Below are 19,677 nucleotides of genomic sequence, written 5' to 3' on the forward strand. Positions count from 1 at the left end.
GCCTCAATGGCTTAAAGAGATGAGCACTGTCCCTAAAGTCATCTACAATGAGTGGAGTGAAACCCACAGGGGCATCTTTACACATATGGGTAGACGTTGACTTATGACAATTCATTCAGCGACAGTTTGAAATTTATGGGCCTCGAAGTTATGGCTGTTGTGGAACCCCTTGCAGTGATACTTTTATTTTATTTTATTTTATTTTATTTTATTTTATTTTATTTTATTTTATTTTATTTATTTAGTCAAGCGATTATAAGATAACAGGTATAAGTATAAACTTAGTTATGAATACATGAAATGGATACGTATAAGAAAAATTTAAAAAAGAAACAATAGGACAGTGACGGTAGGCACGTTGGTGTACTTATGCACGCCCCCTACAGACCTCTTAGGAAAGGGGTGAGGTCAATAATAGAAAGTCTAAGGTTAAAGTTTTTGGGGTTTGGGGAAGAAACCACAGAGTCAGGTACAGTATTCCAGACATTGACCACTCTGTTGCTGAAGTCGTATTTCCTGCAATCCAGTTTGATGCGGTTAACCTTGAGTTTGTATCTATTGTGTGCTCTTGTGTTGTTATGATTGAAGCTGAAGTATTCATTGACAGGCAGGACATTGCAATATATAGTTTTATATACTAAGATCAGACCAAAGGCGGCGTAGTTCTAGGTTTTCAAGGTCTAGAATTTTATGTCTGGTGGCATAAGGTATTCTAATACCACTCTCCATACCCTCAGATTGGGTGGGGGAGGCAATTGCTCCTCATCAGAGGGGATCTGTTGGCTCTCATCACCACTGCCCAACTGTAGCCAAACCTTCCTTGCATTCGTGAAGGCAGGCAGATACCTGTCCGGTCAACCACTTCTCCCCAATGCTGAAGAAGGCTGGGTCAGCATTACCCTCAGTTCCTGGTTTCTCCAGATGTTCCCTCCCCAACAGATGTTCCCAGTTCCAACTCCTCCTCTTCTAAACTGGGATCCGATGGGGCCACGGCAGAAAATATTTGTACAGGTTTCACTAGTGCTATCAGTACCAATTGTGCCTTAAGGGCAACCAAGCTCACACGCAGTGTCATTTTGCAAATCCCGCACGCGGTGATGCCACAGTTTATCGGAGCGTTTTTCTGCCGGTTATTTATGGCTAGGCCACCCGCAAGAACAAACGCCAATGTGTCAGAGAAGCAGATTCATCATTTTCAGTTAAAAACAGATCTCTGTTTCTTGCATCATTCCATGATTCACAATATTGGACTTGTGTTCTTCCTGGTGGGAGTTGCTGAAAAGTAATTAGATCTGCCTTATGTCTGCATCACTTTGATTAGAACATTCATTCATGGCCCAATACAGAGATAAAAACAGAACGACTTGTTTTCAGTAAAAGATTCTCGGCTCTGAAATTAACAGGTTTCATCTTGGAGACAGACCAAGATCTGGCATTCGTGTACCAAGGGAGGTCAGAGGGTAAGTGGTTCTTATAAGGTGCTCTTTGAAAAGAAATCTTTCCAGCTGTAATTACACCGACCCTCATTTCAATTTGGAGGTGTATTCAACATATGCCGAAGGCACACGCAAGACCTGAAATGGCAATAGCATGAACTTTTCATAATAAGAACGGGATATACTTATATCTTGTATTAGTGGATAATTAAGAGAGTATTATATGTAGTTCCCAACCCTGGTTTCCCAGGGAAAATGTTTTAAGAGTAGGGATGAAAAATTGGACTTCCAGGAAAGGAATGGTGGACTAAAAACAGCCCTGCCAGGTGGACTAAAAACAGCAGGGCTGTTTTTAGTCCACCATTCCTTTCCTGGAAGTCCAATTCTGTGTCCTTAATGCTTGCTTGTCATCTCCTTTTTATGACCCCATAATCCCTTGTGGGGTGGAGTTTGGCCAACTGAATGGGGCAGTATGTTTACTGGCCAGATGCCCTTCCTATTGCCAGGGTGCATTTTTTATTTTCATTTTAGAAAAACTTTATTCGCGATTAAAAAGAAAACCACTATGTACAGTACATCTTAACACTGTAGACAAAATCTATATATACAAATACAAAATAAATAAACATATCAAACATGTAAAACATATGTTTCTAATCAACTAAGACGGTGTGCTTTTTTTCTTGGTAATGATTTTACTACTATTACTTTCTTATTTGGTAAACGTTCTTAATTTAACTACCCCATTCATCAAATACATATCTTTTAAATTCCTGGTTTTTTTTTCTTCTCTTTAATCCACTTATACCATTTAACCCAAGCTGTAATATATCTTGAGTCTTCCTTATTCCTAAGTTTTTGTGTGAGTCGGTCCATTTCAGTGCAGTCAAGTATTTTCTGAGTAATCAAATTATCTGTTGGCGTTTATTCGCGCCAGGGTGCAATTTTATTCAGGTCCTTAATGCTTGCTTGTGCTTTGCTATTATTCAGTAATGGACTGCCATGAACTTTGGGAAGGGAGGAAGACAAAGGGGGAAATGAAAGTAAGTACTGTATATCTCCTTGAGATGCTACTTCAAGGTCGCCCAGCATATCAGCTTCATACCATCCTGTGCTGGAACTGGTCGTTATGGAAACAGACCACCTGAACCTGACTGGTCGCACAGGGGTTGGGCAGTGGCAAGTTAGCTAAAGAAGGGGAAATGAAGTCGTTAAGTTAGTAACACGGTTGTTAAGTGAATCTGGCTTCCTCATTGACTTTGTTTGTCAGAATGTCATAAAAGAGGATCGCGTGACCCCAGGATACGGCAACCGTCATAAATATGAGTCAGTTGCCAAGTGTCCGAATTTTAATTGTGTGACCACAGGGATGCTGCAATGGTTGTCAATTTGGGACATGGTCATAAATCACCTTTTTTTCAGTGCCATTGTAACTTTGGTCACTAAACAAAGAGTTGCAAGTCAAGGATTACCTCTAGTAGCTTCAATGCGTCTTCCTGACTCTTTCTATTAATTTTGGGTGGCTTATATCATCACCTTCTTTTAACGACCCCATAATCCTTTGTGGGGTGGAGTCTGGGCAACTGAATGGAGATAGCTGAGTGTTTACTGGCCGGATGCCCTTCCTGTCACCAGTGCAGAGTTTTGTTCAGTGGATATATTATCATTGTGCCCAGAGAGAGAAATATCTGCCTCTACCTAGGATCAAACTCGTGGTCTCCTGATTGTGAGGTGAGAGCTATGCCTCTAGGCCACTGCACCGCTCCTGGCTACCTTATATATTCAGGTAAATAAAGAAATTGGGCCCATCTTTCAAGGATGTCTTCTCTACCCACTTAAAACCACCCAGCGTCCTCCGCCGTTGTTCTACTATCAAATCCCACAGGTTAATTGTCTGCAATAAATTCCCCATAAAGCATAGGAGTGTTAAATAACCCGTCATTAAGCAAAGCACTCATCTCTAATTGGCAGCTGCTTTCTTTTTCGAGCTGGCGATGGGAGGAAAGAGCTTTTTTAATGCATTTCGGCAATTAAGCACTTTGCTTAACCATTGGTCCAAAAAGGGCTGCAGGCACATGTCACTCCCATCACTTCTCACACAATGGCCATCGGAGGTCTGGGCTGCCCTAGGCCTCCCATCTCTTGGGAGCTCAGGAGGGGAGAACGGAGATAAAACAAGCACCCCTCTTTTAATCGTACGAAGTGATGAGTTTATTTAAACGTATCTAATTACTGGTGTGCTGTTGATTTGTCTGAAAGAACCATTAGGCAGATATTATGATGTTCACTAAATGGGGATGACCTTGACACACAGTCCGTCTCCTGTCAGGAAATGGAAGGAGCAGAACACTCAACTTTTGTGTGACTTGAAAGAAGTCCTTGTTAGGACGCGAAAAGCTCAACGTCAGGAAGGTAAAGAGAGGAACTTGGCAGTGGTGGGATTCAATTTATTTTTTTTTACTATTGGTTCTGTGGGCTTGGTGGGCATGGCTTGGTGGGTGTGGCAGGGGAAGGATATACTGCGAAATCCCCATTCCCTCCCCACCTCACTAACCTGCTTTCCAGCTCCGTTCTCCTGTGCAGGGCAACCAAAGAAGACCCAGCCAATCAGCTGGGACTCGGGAGGCGGAGAATAGATGGGATTGGCAGGGGCAGTCAGAGGAGGTAAATGCCAATTCTCTGAACTACTCAAAATTTCCACTACTGGTTCTCCAGAACTGGTCAGAACCTGCTGAATACCACCTCTGAAACACAGCAACCAAGGTTGTTCAAACTTTTTCAAGGCTAAATCTATCACTAACGAGAAGCAGAATTTGAGCAAAACCAACCAGGTAGCAATTGCAACTATAGGTAGACTTATACACCCCCTTCACAGTGCTTTCCAGCCCTTTCTAAGCAGTTTATATATTGCCCCCAACAATCTGGCTCCTCGTTTTACCAACCAGGGAAAGATGGAAGCTGAATCAATTTTGAGCTGGTCAGGATTGAACTCTTGGCGGTGAGCAGAGTCAGCCTGCAATACTACATCATTCTAACCACTGCACCACCAGGGATACTTATAAAGATTAAAAGAGGAGGCAAAAGAGAGGAGGAGGAGGAGGAGGAGGAGGAGGAGGAGGAGGAGGAGGAGGAGGAGGAGGAGGAGGAGGAGGAGGAGGAGGGAGGAGGAGGAGGAGGAGGAGGAGGAGGAGGAGGAGGAGGAGGATGATTGTGAGATTCTTGGTACTCTCTGAGTTTGGTTGTTTTCTTGCAGATCTTTCATTATCTAGCTAGGTAACTGTTCTGACCCAACTGTCATTCCCAAAGAACGAACACAGACAAAGGCAGCAGCCCCCACCTTTTAAGGTTTAATAATGAATTCTGCCCTGAAGGCTGCTTTCCACTAATTAGCTCTGAGAAGAAAGAGCCTTTCCAAGTTGTTTGTCAAGGCTGCCCAAAAACCCAGAGATAATAACTAATTTACAAAATTCTCCAAACACGAACTAAGATGTCCACCAGTTGAGTTTCAGAGCTTCTTTGCTGTCTGCAAAGAAAGCTTCTCCAAACCTGGCTTTTATCCTCTGGAGGGAGGGGCCATTACCTAGCAGCCTTACTCCCGAGTTGCCCGCACTGCTGTAATTCTTCTTTTCTCTGAGTAATCCTTCGTGCATGTGCACTTGGCACAGGCTCCTCGGGAACCTCCTCGTCACTGCTGCCAGCCCCCACAATCTCGGAAGGCAGCAGTCCACTCCCGGATGGTCCTGGCTCATCTATCAGAGTCACTGCTCTCCTCAGCCATCTGCACTTCCTGCTGGCTAACCACAACAGTCACATCATCAGTAATAAAGGGGAATGAGTTTTGCAAAAAGGAGGAGGAGGCGGGGAAGGATAATAGCAATAGCACCTTGGAGAAGACCATTAGCAATAGTCAACCTTGAGCCAGTTACGATTGAACTTCTGGCAGTGAGCAAAGTCCACCTGCAATGCTGCATTCTAACCACCGTGCCACCACAATTCTTAGCATCAAGGTAACATTGGTTTGTTGCACAGTCAGCCAGATGTTCAGAGTGGGTTTTTAATCCACTTATCGTGTCTTTTCCAAGGACCTGGGACAGGCATATGTGGATGTTTGATGGCGTTAGATGCATTGTCGCAGGATGCAAGCTGTTCCAAGTAAAGTTGCCTTTTGTTGTTGACCAATAAGGAATTTGTCAATGCCGGTGGTGTTCAAGGGATAGTCAAGTTGCTTTGGGACTGCGCGCAAGGCGTCTAGGACTAGTGATATGACCTTTGGCTTATTTTGCCACAGTCAATCTATTTCTGTGTGTAGGTCTTTGTACTTTGTTATCTTCTACAGTTCTTTCTCTTCTCTTCTGCTTTCTCCAGGTACTGCCACGTCCACTATCCAGACTTTTTTTTGTCTTTCTTATTGACAGCTGTTAGGCAGCTGCCTGTCTCTTTAAAGTCTAAATTCCCCAAGCAGTTTAGCTTCTTCATTGTCTATGACTTTCTCTATATTATGGTCCCACCAGTTCTCGCTTGCAGGCAAACAGTATTTCCTACAGATTTTCCAGTGCACCATTGTTGCTATTATTATTGTTGTTGTTGTTATTATTATGGGGTTCGTCACACAGGCAGCCAGATGTTGAGACTGGATTTGGCATTTTTGTCCACTGGTCGACTACTTCCCAAGGACTTGGGATAGGCAGATGCAGATGTTTGATGATGTTAAAGGTTTAGTTACAGGATGTCAGCTGTTCTGAGCAAAGCTGCCTTTTGCAATTGACCGATTGTGAATTTGTCAATGCTTATGGGGTTCAACTGGTGTTCCAGATGTTTTGGGATTGCTTCCAATGCTACTGTGATGACTACTACTACTAGTACTACTACTATTGTTATTGTTGTTGTCATTATTATTATTAATATTATTATTGTTATTATTATTTTTATTATCATCATTATTATTATTATAGTTAACCTTTGATAAGATTCACAGCCTTTGAGGCTGGTTGATAGCTCAACAGCTTGAGTCCTAACCAAGGACCTAGGAACTGTTAAGGTAGCATCGGAGGATATAAGCTGTTCCAAGTAGGATGTGGGTTTTTTGTAGAGTCACGGTATAAATTCAGGATTTCCAAATAGCGAGGCAGCCCTTTAGGTATTGCTCCAAGGGCTCCAATTACAATTGGGATAACACATGATTTCTTTTTTCCAAAGTCGCTCAACTTCAATTTGTAAGTCCCGGTACTTTGTGATTTTTTTTTCTTGCTGCGTGTCCACAATTCGTGCATCACCAGGTCTTGCAATGTCAATGAACCAACCCTTTTTCTTTTCAACCATTGTTATGTCAGGCGTGTTGTGGGTCAAGTGCCTGTCAGTCTGAATTCTGATGTCCCACAAGATCTTGAATTTTTCATTCTTCAAAATCTTCTCAACCTGACGTTCCCAGTAGTTGTTACCATACTCAAATCCAAACTTAGTTTCCAGTGAATGATTTTAACAACTCAGTTGTGGATGATGATGATGAATGTTATTGTTATTGTTGTTGTTGTTATTTTACATTTACTTTCAATGTTGCCTTTGGAAGGCAAGCTCACAGCATGAATGGTAATAGCGATAGCACTTAGACTTACATACCTCTTCACAGTGCTTCACAGCCCTCTCTAAGAGGTTTACTGTCAGCAAATTTCCCCCCACAATCTGGTATGGCATTTTATTGACCTCGGAAGGAGGGAAAGCTGACTTAATTTTGAGCTGGTCAGGATTGAACTCCAGACTGCAGGCAGAGTCAGCCTGAAATACTGCATTCTAACCACTGAATGTTCTGACCCAGCCTTAGCAGAAACAAGAAACAGACTCCTATCATGAAAAAACCCTCTTTATTTATCTCCTGTGAATTAATGGCGTTCACCCACCGAAAAGGCCCAGCAATAGTCCTTCAAAGAGTTAATGGTAGCAACAAACCCTATCAGTTCCTTGCTAGAATTGCAAGGCCGTGAGCTCCCAGCCAAAATGCTGCAAATTAAGTTCTGGCAAGCGGTCTCTGTGGCCTGAAACACAATGACCAAAACTGAACTATTGTCTCCTACAACAACCCCTCCCCTTTCCTTCTATTTATCCCCCAGCCAGGGAGATGCCATTCAGTATCCACATGTGCTTTGCTTCCCAAGTCGACTCCTTGTACTCCATTGTTTCCCTCTCCTAACAGTTCTGCACATACGTGCATCTGGAACAGGCCCCAGCTGCTCCTCCTCCCCACTCATATCAGCCTCCAAAGGCAGCTGCCTCTTTGGTAGCTGGGAAATGTCAGAGGGCGCTGGCTATTTCTCCGCGTTCGACACAGAGCATCCATCAGAGACTTCCCCAGACTCCAGGACTGGCCAAGTTTCTTCCCAACTTTCTTATCATCTGTGTCTGCTGCTGGTAGCTGGCAGACAACAACACTGTGCCAGCAGGGCTAATGCAATATCCAATCACCTGCAGCAATAGCACTTAGACTTATATACCACGTCACAGTGCTTCACAGCCCTTTCTAAGTGGTTTACAGAGGCAGCCTATTGCCCCCCCAAATCTGGGTCCTCATTTTACTAACCTTGGATGGATGGAAGCCTGAATCAACCTAGAGCCATTCAGCATCGAACTGCTGAACTGCTGGCAGCTGGCAGTCAGTAGAAGTAGCCTGCAGTACCACATTCTAACCATTGTGCCACCACGGCTCTTATAACTAATGGAGTTAGTTCTAGGGAGAAGAGAAAACGAAGAAGATTTTGTGATATAAATAAGCCCAAATCCATAATACAGGATCGCAAAGAGGGGAAAAACAGAAAACAAAACTGGATGGTAAAAATCTGAAAAGGATTTTTTTTTTAAAAAAAAGAGATTGCATTAGCAGGTACTTTGCCAAAATCACACTTAATGAGAGGAGAAGACAGATAAAAAAAAAAAAGAGCCCATCGTAGAAAATGAGGTTGAAAAAAACTATAGTTGTGATTCACAGCTGTGGTGAGATTTTCAACCCACCTTTCTCATACTTTTTAAGGGATTTTCCCCACCTCATTTTTCAAGTGGAATCGCACCAAAAGGAGACTTTGAGTTTGGCTGTGGAGACTCTTCCTGTTTCATTCCAAATGTTCATCATTGTTCTGTAGAGTGGTGGGATTCAAACACTTTTTACTACCAATTCTGTGGGCGTGGCATAGTGGGCGTGGCTTGACTTGGTGGGCGTGTGTTATGATATGTACAGAATAACCCTTGAGTAACAAGGATATGCACATGGAAACGTTTATGAGAGTAGTTGTGAATAATTATTCAGCCACACACAGATACACTGAATTGAGTTAAAGTTTACTTTAAGAAGTAGCACAGTCCAATAAACGGTCCAGGTCACATACATTTTACAGTCCAAGGAATATCCAATTACAAAGTCTTCTTACCGGTTGCCTTTGTCATTTCCAGTGAACAAAAATATCAAAGTATAAGCACAGCATAAATACAACAGAGAATCTTAGATAGCAACAGAATGTCAGAGAGAACAAGCTATAATCTCTAGCTCCCTCTTATGGTGACTTGCAATATAATCAGCCAATCGGAATATAGTATAAATCAATACAGTGATTTTGTCTTAAAGCTACAAACATACATTGTTGGTTCATATATTGCCAACCCAATTAATTGGTGGACAGATTCCTAACAGTGTGGCAGGGGAAGGATACTGCAAAGTCCCCATTCCCTCCCCACCCCACTAACCTGCTTTCCAGCTCTGTTCTCCTATGCAGGGCAACCAAAGAAGACCCAGCCGATCAGCTGGGACTCAATGGGAGGCAGAGAAGAGATGGGGGTGGAGCCAGTCAGAGGTGGTATTTACTGGTTCTCTGAATTACTCAAAATTTTCGCTACTGGTTCTACAGAACCTGCTGAATGCCACCTCTGGTTCTGTAGTGTGACCCCATTTTCTGCACTATATTGACTAGGACTGGAGGAGAGAAGTGGGATTTATGACCTCACTAATGGTTGAAAGAATTCCCGGAGTGACCACCAAAATGTATCGGGTTGCATCCATAGGTAGTCCTCGACTTATGACCACAATTTCTTTTGCTAAGCGAGGCAGTCCTCGAATGAATTTTCCCCCATTTTAGACCTTTCCTGCCTCAGTTCTTAAGCAAATCACTGCAGTTGTTATGTTAGGCACACAGTCATTAAATGAATCTGGCCTGCCGCATTGACTTTCCTGGTCAGAAGGTCCAAAAGGGGATCAACTGACCCCGGGACAGTCCTACCATCGTAAATATGAGTACGTTGCTAAGAGTCTCAATTTTGATCACATAACCATGGGGAGGCTGCGATGGTCAAAAGTGTGAAAAATGGTCATAAGTCGCTTTTTTTCCAATGCCATCGTAACTTCAAATGGTCACTAAATGAACCATTGTAAATCGAGGAGCAGCTGTAGAATGAAGACATGCCTTTCTGCTGTTTTGCTTCTTGTGTAGGCAAGACAACACTTGAGTCCCATTGCTTTAGCTCTGGTCTTTTCAGGATCATATAATCATAGGCTGATTAGGACCTTAGAGGTCTTCTAGTCCAGCCCTTTATTCATAAAGCACCCCAGACACAATCTTTTCTTGAGAAACTCCAGGAGGCCACCTTTTCCATTACAGTGGTGGTATTCTACCGGTTCGGCCTGGTTCACATGAACTGGTGGTAAAAAAATAAATGTTACCATTCGGCTGAACTGATAGTAGTTCAGCAGAACTGGTATTTCTTTCTTTCTTTTTCCTCCTGACGATCAGCTGTTCTGATGATCAGCTGTGCTGGGATCCCCCTCACTGTCTTACTGCTTTGCCCAGGAGGCTTCCCTGAAAACGAGGAGGCAAAAAAAAAATGGAGCATGGGAGGAATGCTGCAAAAAAAAAGAAGAGGCCATGTGACCTAGCCACACCCACAGAACTGGTAGTAAAAATATTTGCATCCTACCACTAATCTAGTCCAACCCCTCACCCAAGCAGGAGACCCTACACCATTTCTGACAAATGACAGTCTAGGCTCTTCTTGAAAGCCTCCAGTAATGAAGCTCCCACAACTTCTGTTCCACTGGTTGACTGTTCTCACTGTCAAGAAATTTCTCCTTAATTCGAGGTTAAATCTCTCCTCGATCAGTTTCCATTCATTATTCTTTGTCTGGCCTTCAGGTGCTTTGGAAAATAGTTTGACCTCTTCCTCGTCTCTGTGGTAGTCCCTCAAATATTGGAATATGCTATTCTGTCTCCCCTGGTCCTTCTCTTCTCTAGACTAGCCAGGCCCAGCTCCTACAATCGTTTGCCGTATGTTTTGTCCCCTAATCATCCTGGTTGCTCTTCTTTGCAACCTTTCTAGACCTCTTTTTTTTAATAGTGTGGTGACCAAAACTGGATGCAGTACTCTAGGTGTGGTCTTACTAAGGCTTTATAGAGTGGTATTAGTACCTCCCTTGATCTCGATTGTATCCCTCTATTAATGCAGCTTAGGATTGCGTTGGGGTTTTTTTGGCTGCTGCCGCACAGAACTGGCTCATATTTAACTGATTGTCCATTGATTAATTGTTCTCATGGTCAAGAAATTCCTTCCTATTTACAGCTCTCCTTCTGATGACCTTCCACCCATTATTTCTTGTCCTCACCTTGATGGTTGGGAGCTGCCTATGTAGTGCCGATGCACTTTGGAGAGCGACTCGATCCTTCTCTTGCTTTAGGATGTGATGGCTGATGTCATTTGTTTTCCCCCTGTGCCAATTCTCAGGTGGATGGAATCCTTGGTCAACGTGGGGCGAATGCACCAAGGACTGTGGAGGTGGCCTTCAGACCCGGACCCGAACTTGTCAACCTCTTCCCGAGGAAGGTCTTGTTTGTGAAGGAGTCTTGGAAGAAGGAAGATTGTGCAATAGGAAAGCTTGCAACCGTAAGTAACCATGGCTTCTGAAGGAATCTCATAGCAGGTTCTCTTGTCTCTGTCCATCAGGGATAAGCCCAACAAGAGGCACCTGGACCTTCTAGGTTTTTTTTTTTTTTTTGAAGATGTTTCGCTTCTCACCCAAGAAACTTCTTCAGCTCTGACTGGATGGTGGGGAATGGAAGGATTTATATTCCTTGCAAACAGTTGGTCATTTGCATCCTTTTTAGAGATTCATTGAGACCCCTTGTAGTTTTATCTGTGTCCTCAAGGTCACCTGAGTAGTGGAATTGGTTCCTGTAGTTTGCAATTTTTGGAAATCCATTCAAAATCACACTTCCACAGAATTCCAAAAAATTGCAGGCTACGGGAACCAATTGCACTACAAAGGTGACCCCAAGGACACAGATAAACCTCCAAGTGGCCTCAACAACTCTCTAAAAGGATGCAAATGACCAGCTGTCTGCAAGGAGTATTAATCCTTCCATTCCCCACCCACCTCCCAGTCAGAGCTGGAGAAGCTTCTTGGATGAGAAGCAAAACCTCTTCAAAGAAAAACCAGAAAGTCCAGTTGCCTCTTGAAAAAAAAGCACCTTTGGGATAACCGTGATCTGGATGACTAAGAATCTCCATAGACAGAAAGTTATTTGTTTAAACCAACTCATACAATTTGGAATGCAAAGATCTCAGTGTAGGTACTTTCTATGAGAGCAACAACATTGTTCAGAATAAGGATGGTTCAGAATCTATTTACAGTTTTGACCTCCTTCACTGCAGACATTCATCCGTTCTTCACACACTCATGGTGTGTAGTTTTGGTCATCATGATAGGAAAAAACAACAACTCGAGACTTGGAAAAAGTACAGAGAACAGCAACAGAGATTATTAGGGGGCTGGAGGCTAAAACATATAAAGAAGGGTTGCAGGAATTGGGTATGTGTAGTCTAATGAAAAGAAGGACTAGGGGTGACATGATAGCAGTGTTCTGATGTATCAGGGGCTGCCCCAAAGAAGAGGGAGTCAAGCTACTTTCCAAAGCCCCTGAGGGCAGGACAAGAAGCCATGGATGGAAATTAATCAAGGAGAGAAGCAACCTAGAACTAAGGAGGGATTGGGTATGTCTAGTCTAGAGAGAAGAAGGACTGGGGTGACACGATAGCGGTGTTCCAATATCTCAGGGGTTGCCACAAAGAAGAGGGAGTCAAGCTATTCTCCAAAACATCTGAAGGCAGGACAAGAAGCAATGGATGTAAACTAATCCATGAGAGAAGCAACCTAGAATTAAGGAGAAACTTCCTAACAGTGATTACAATTAACCAGGGGAACAGCTTACCTTCAGAAGTTGTGAGTGCTCCAACACTGGAGGTTTTTAGGAAGAGATTGACAATCATTTGTCTAGAATGGTATAGGGTCTCCCGCGTGAGCAGGGGGTTGGACTAGAAGACCTCCAAGACCTCCCTTCCAATTTTGTTGTTCTGTTAATCTCTCTGTATCTTACATTTGCCATTCCTATTGCTGTGCAAGACAACTAGACAAACAACGAGTGTGCCATCATTGTAAGAGCCTCGTGGCTTGTATGCAATTTTTTTTTTAAAAAATGGAATTATTGTGATTGAATATGGGTGCTGTTCTGAACAGCTCCCCATTCGCATTCCAACTGTTTGCTCTCTTCTTAAGCCCAAAGGGATTTATGTTCTTCAGCTACCGATTATTTATGTATTAATTCATAATAAATGCTTGCATTTATTACAATCTTGAAGTGTGCAAGCATGTTTCCCCAGAGGTAATTAGAAGTAATTAGGAACAGAAAAGCAAGCCAAAGATAAATGTAAAGCTGTAGATGTAACCTCCCCCACCACCCAAACTCCAATCTAGAAGAGAGCAAGGGAAAATATATATCTATTGGATAGGAAAATCTTGGTTGTGGATCTCAGCTGTACACCAATGGATCAGACAATATCCTCCTGCTCACTTGGAAAGGCTATAATGGAATCTCAAAAATGCTTCTTGGTGCACCACAATTGGGAGGTGAGACTCTAGGGCATTGATTAATGATGGGGAGGTGTTTTAGTCTTTTTGTTTCCTGTTTGGCTTTTTCATTGTCTCTTTTAAATGGTGTGCAGATGTTGTTTATCTCTATGTGCCAGTTGATGGCTGATTTCTTTGAGTACCAAGCTTCCAGGAGTTCTCTAGCATGTTTGAATTGAGCTTGGACAAGGATGCTTACAGTTCCTCAGTTGTTGCTACAGTTAAATGTTTCCATGTGTTGTGAATTTAAGGTGTTTTCATCATGTCTTCTGACTGCTAGTTGGTGTTCATGGATATTTATGTCTCTTTGGAATGGTGTGTAAAAGTATCTCTATGTGTCCATTGATTGACAATTTCTCTTTACATAGAGAATGGACTGTATTAGCTGACATTCCCAAGCTTAGTTTCCACAACTGCTTTTGGTGGTCTTCAGTTTAACTGAAGATTAGAAAGGAAGTTTAGAGGACTGGATGTATAAAGAATACTTCTAAGAATTGGGTATAATTGGCTTTAATGAACAGAAGGACTAGGGGTGGCATGATAACAGTGTTCCAATATTTGAGGGGCTGCCACAAAGAAGAGAGGGTCAAACTTTTATCTCAATTACCTGAAGGCAAGACAAGAAACAATGGATGGAAACTAATCAAGGAGAGAAGCAATCTAGAATTAAGGAAAAAATTCCTGACTGTGAGAACAATAAATCAGTGGAACAACTTGCCTCCAGAAGTTGTAAATGCTCCAACCCTGGAAGTTTTTAAGAAGATATTAGATAGTCATTTGTCTGAAAATGGTATAGGGTTTCCTGCCTAAGCAGGGGGTTGGACTAGAAGACCTCCAAGGTCCCTTTCAACTTTGTTATTCTGTTACTGTATTCTGCTAACTGCCAGAATGTATATGAACTCTAATAAATTCAGTATGAATATGGTCTTCCCAGCCAAGGACAGCTGATTTGTCTATCCATGGGAGAGAAAATGAATGCCTTCCCCAATTTTACACTTTGTTTGGCATTTCCATAATGTTAAATAAGAGGAAATCTTAAAATGGAAAGTTTCTACCACATTAAGCCTTTCTTCATCTTGTTCACATTGACTAATTTGGCTGGACACCCAAGCAAATTCTTCCGCAAGTTTCTCTTTGATGCTTGCTTAGCACAAGGCCCGTTTCCCTTTACATCTCAAAAAGGCCAGACCTGAGTGAAGTCATGAGATAAACTGATAATTTTGTCCAATTCCTAATTTTGTTGAAAATTATAAACACTTATCATTGTCTATGGGGGTAAGACAGTTAGGGTTCAAACAGGGTTTTTGATGGGGGGCACCTTTGGAATCGAAAGATTCAAAGAGAGAATCAACCTAGAATAAAGGAGAAATTCCTTCTTCAAAGGAAAAAAAAAACAACCTGCCAGCTCCTAATTAGCAAAGGCATCAACATCTTATCTGTGGTGGAAAGTTTGAGGTTGGGTGACCAAGAATTGGTCCCAAGCTTTGAACAATGGAAAAAAAAGATGTGAACCCTCTGCCAGTTAGAAGGGGGAGCCGATAGATGGCCTCTCTTGGACCTTCCCTTCCTTGCCCGCTTTTTCAGCATGTCGCCTTTTCTCCCAGTAGCTCCTCTGGGGTAGGACTCTGGAAGTACAAAACCTAGGGAAGGACTAGAACACACAGACTCCTGGCCTCTGGCCTGGAGCTTTCACCATTAGGCCAATAATTTTAACATATTTCTTTAAAATTATAGCTAACTATTCTATCTCTAACCATCCATTCATTATCTATCTGTCTGTCTGTCCATCCATCCATCCATCCATTCATCATCATCTTTCTTTCTTTCTTTCTTTCTTTCTTTCTTTCTTTCTTTCTTTCTTTCTTTCTTTCTTTCTTTCTTTCTTTCTTTCTTTCTATATCTTTCTTTCTTTCTTTCTTTCTTTCTTTCTTTCTTTCTTTCTTTCTTTCTTTCTTTCTCATCTATATCTATATCTATATCTATATCGATATATCTATCTATCTATTTCTATCTAATCTATTTATCTATCTATCTATCTATCTATCTATGGAAATTAATCAAGGAGAGAACCAGCCTAAAACAAAGGAGAAATTTGTTGAAAGCGAGAACACTTAATCCTTGGAACGACTTGTCTCCAGAAGTTGTGAATTCTCCAACACGGAAGGTTTTTAAGAAGAGATTGGACAACCATTTCTCTGAAATAATATAGGGCTGCCTGCTTTGCGGAGAGTTGGACTAATAGACCTCCAAGGTCCCTTCCACTTTTTTTCTGATTGATAGTGGCACTCCTTCGAACCAAAAGATTCGAGACAATCAGCCGAGAACTATGGAGAAATATTCTGACAGTGAGAACAATCAATCAGTGGAACGGGTTGCCTTCAGAAGTTGTGGAAGCTTCATCACTGGAGGCTTTCAAGAAGAGACTGAACAGCATTTGTCTGAAATGATACAGGGTCTCCTGCTTGAGCAGGGGGTTGGACTAGAAGACCTCCAAGGTCCCTTCCAACTCTGTTATTCTGTTACTGTATTCTGCTAACTGCCAGAATGTACAGCTCTCTTCTGATTGATTGATTGATTGAAGTATAACTGTAGGGCCATCACCATGTCACTTCTTGTGTTTTTGGCATTTAAATCTACAGCGTGTCCTTCCCATTTATACTTCTGTTTTAATTTCATTTTTTTTTTCCAAACGCCATCTTTGAGGTCAGCCTGTTGCCAAGTTTTCCCATTTATGATTTGATCTTTCAGCGAGATTTGTAGCATACATTTTTTTTCTCTCTCTCTCTCTCTGCATGCGGCATGACTCAGAGCTTCTCTGCATCTGATCTCCATCGGTTCTCTACTTCGGAAGGACTCGTATTTTATATCTGCCTTTTTTATGGGAAGAAAAATGAAACTTTAGCTTCTCCACACTGGGCCTTTCTCGAGCAAGAAAGGGAGCCATAGCTCGGGACAGTCAAGGAGAGGAGGGTGAAAAAAAACACTTAGATAAATTCAACCCTCCGAGGCCAGATCGATTACACCCCAGGCAGGGACGAGAGGAGACGATTGCAGGATTGCTCAAAGTGACCTCTGAGATCTCCTGGAAAAATGCTGAAGGGCAGAAGATGGGAGAAGAGAAAATGTTATCCATGTCTTCCAAAAAAAGGGGTAGAAGGAAACGACAGCTCTGTTAGCTTGACATGCGTATTGATTCAGACCAGGCGTTCACTTGTTCAGATACGTATCTATCAATCTCTTCAGATTGTCTGAAACGGTATTGGGTTTCCTGCTTGAGCAGGGGGCTGGATTAGAGGACCTCTAAAGTCCATTCCAGCAGAATGACATTCTGTTATCCTGTTGTCTGCCTGTCTATCTCTATTAATCTTTCTGTCTCTCTCTAACTATCATCTGTTAATCGATCGATTTATATCAAATTTTCTCTTCTCTCTCTCTCTCTCTCTCTCTCTCTCTCTTTTCTATTTTTATCAAGCTTTCTGTCTCTCTCTAGCTATCATCTGTTAATCGATCGATTTATATCAAATTCTCTCTCTCTCTCTCTCTCTCTCTCTCTCTTTTCTATTTTTATCAAGCTTTCTGTCTCTCTCTAGCTATCATCTGTTAATCGATCGATTTATATCAATTTTTCTCTCTCTCTCTTTTCTATCTATTTCTATCAAGCTGTCTCTCTCTAGCTATCATCCGTCTGTCTGTCTATCTATCTCTATTAAGCTTTCTGTCTCTCTCTAGCTCTCATCTATTGATCAATCGCTTTATATCAAATTCTCTCTCTCTCTCTCTCTTTTCCATCTATTTCTATCAAGCTTTCTCTCTCTCTCTCTAGCTATCATCTATCGATCGATCGATTTATATCAAATTTTCTCTCTCTCTTTTTTATCTATTTCTATCAAGCTTTCTCTCTCTCTCTAGCTATCATCTATCTGTCTGTCTGTCTGTCTATCTATCTCTATCAAGTTTTCTGCCCCCTCTCTTATCTATCTATCTATCCATCCATCCATCCATCCATCCATCCATCCATCCATCCATCCATCCATCCATCCCTTTTCTCTCTCAGCTTTCTGTCTCTGTCTCTGCCCGTTCATCCATCTATCTATCTATCTATCTATCTATCTATCTATCTATCTATCTATCTATCTATCTTTCTTTCTTTCTTTCTTTCTTTCTTTCTTTCTTTCTTTCTTTCTTTTCTTTCTATATCTATCTATCTATCTATCTATCTATCTATCTATCTATCTATCTATCTTTCTTTCTTTCTTTCTTTCTATCTATCTATCTATCTATCTATCTATCTATCTATCTATCTATCATCTACCTACCTATCTATCTATCTATCTATCTCTATCTATCTATCTATCTATCTATCTATCTATCTATATCTATCTATCTATCTATCTATCTATCTATCTATCTATCTTTCTTCTATCTATATCTATCTATCTATCTATCTATCTATCTATCTATCTATCTATCTATCTATCTATCTATCTATCTATCTATCTATCTATCTCCCCCTACCTACCTATCTATCTATCCCCCCCAGCTTTCTGTCTCTGCCTATATCTATCTATCATCTATTATCTATCCCATCTCTGTCTCTCCCTCCATATCCATCCATCCATCCGTCCATCCATCCATCCATCCATCCATCCATATGTTTCTGCTGGGAGGGGCCCCAAAAGACAAGACAGTAAAACTAAGCCCCATCCTTTTTAACTTGATGGCATACAAAAAAAAAGAAAGGAAAGGCTTTTCTTGTTGACCAGGATCTTTACTTTTCTGACTCCTCTCCCTGGAGACACCCCGGTATTTTCCATATGGGGGAAAACGTTAAATAAGCACACTCCTTCGTAACTCCCCATGTGGTGCGGTGGTTGCACTAAGAACTGATGGCTGGTATCACACAAACAATCTGGCAGCTATCCAACCGTCATCGACTAGGAAGGAGTCGATCTGAGGTCTTTGCCCCTTCTGGAATGGGCTTTTCCCACATCTGTGTAGAATTACCAAATTGCCCTGAGTTGGGTCCCCATCATGGATCGCAAGGGGGGTTTTTCCCACTCCGATTCTCAAGAGCCACTCTCTAGCAGTGATGTTTGCACATCAAACCTGCCAGGAATCACAGTTTTTAGACAATATCTCCCTCCAGGGCAATTTTAGGAAGTGGAGTCTGTCGGTTGGCAGGTTTTGTTCTGCAGGCAGATGCCAGCTGTCTACAGTCTTCAAAAGCCTCCTTAGATGTCTTCAAGGTCTCGGGGGAAGCAGCACCGCTTGGTCGGTGTATTGAAAGCTGAATTACTTCAGGCTAAGCAATGGACAAGTTGCTGGTTGGGTATTTTTTTTTAAAAATATGTTTTTATTAAGTTTTTGTTATTACAACATAATGCATCATGTTTCCTGACAGCTATGCTGGTTCTTACCATAAATAACTCAATACGTTATATTTACATTTATCTAATCTTGATTAATAGCTTTAACTATAATTACTGTTCTTACATTCTTATATATTCTACATATTTACATTTTACTTTCTTGAGGTCTCTTGCAGTTAAATTTCTTATCTTATTTCTTGTTTCTGTTTGTTACCCAATCATACCATTTATTCCAAATTAAAAAGTATTCAGAGTTTTCTCTTTCTTTCCGTTTCAGTGTGAACATATTCATTTCAGCACTTTCCATTATTTTTTGTAATATTAGCTCTTCATTAGGAATATTAGGAATTTTCTATACTTGTGCAAAGGCTATTCTGGCGGCTATTAAATTATATAGCATTAAGGTTTTTTGGGCATTGGGGGAGGGAATTTGCTCTTTAATAATAATTCCTAGAAGAAAGGTTTCAGGTCTACGCTCAGTCTGGAAGTTGGTGATCTCCTGTAACCAATTTTTAATTTGTATCCAGAATGTCCTGGTCTCAGGGCATAGCCACCACATATGGTAGAATGTACCATCAACTTTTTTGCATTTCCAACATTTTGGGCTTATATTGAGGTATATTTTTTCCAATCTCATTGGGGCCAGATACCATCTGTAAAACGTTTTGTACAGATTTTCTTTATATGCTGAAGATATAGTTAGCTTATAGTTTACATTCCATATTTTCTCCCATTCTGTCATGCCCCTGGCGGAGACTGACTCCGAGGGAGAGGAGGAAGTGGGAGTGTGGAAGCCGACAGGGAGTAGAAGTGTGGCTTTAGAGATTGTGGAGGAGGCTGGGGAAGGGCAGGGGCCAGCTGAGCAGTCAGAGGAGGACCCAGGCCCATCCCCTATCCATCCTAAGGCACGCAGGGAGGAGAGGATAAGGGAGAGACATGGTCT

The 19,677-nt window shown here is 41.7% G+C and overlaps 1 protein-coding gene across 1 annotated transcript in view; it reads left to right on the plus strand.

The window, feature by feature from the left end:
- ADGRB1 (adhesion G protein-coupled receptor B1) overlaps positions 1-19,677 on the plus strand; it is a 268,637-nt gene that overhangs the window by 43,454 nt on the left and 205,506 nt on the right. The window contains exon 2 of the mRNA XM_087931808.1: positions 11,187-11,345. Coding sequence (XP_087787934.1) covers positions 11,187-11,345 — 159 coding nt within the window. The remainder of the gene's footprint in view (positions 1-11,186; positions 11,346-19,677) is intronic.

This window comes from Pseudonaja textilis, chromosome 3 (assembly GCF_049901715.1).
Source record: "Pseudonaja textilis isolate UNSWEBS1 chromosome 3, rPseTex1.2, whole genome shotgun sequence".
Lineage (NCBI taxonomy): Eukaryota > Metazoa > Chordata > Lepidosauria > Squamata > Elapidae > Pseudonaja > Pseudonaja textilis.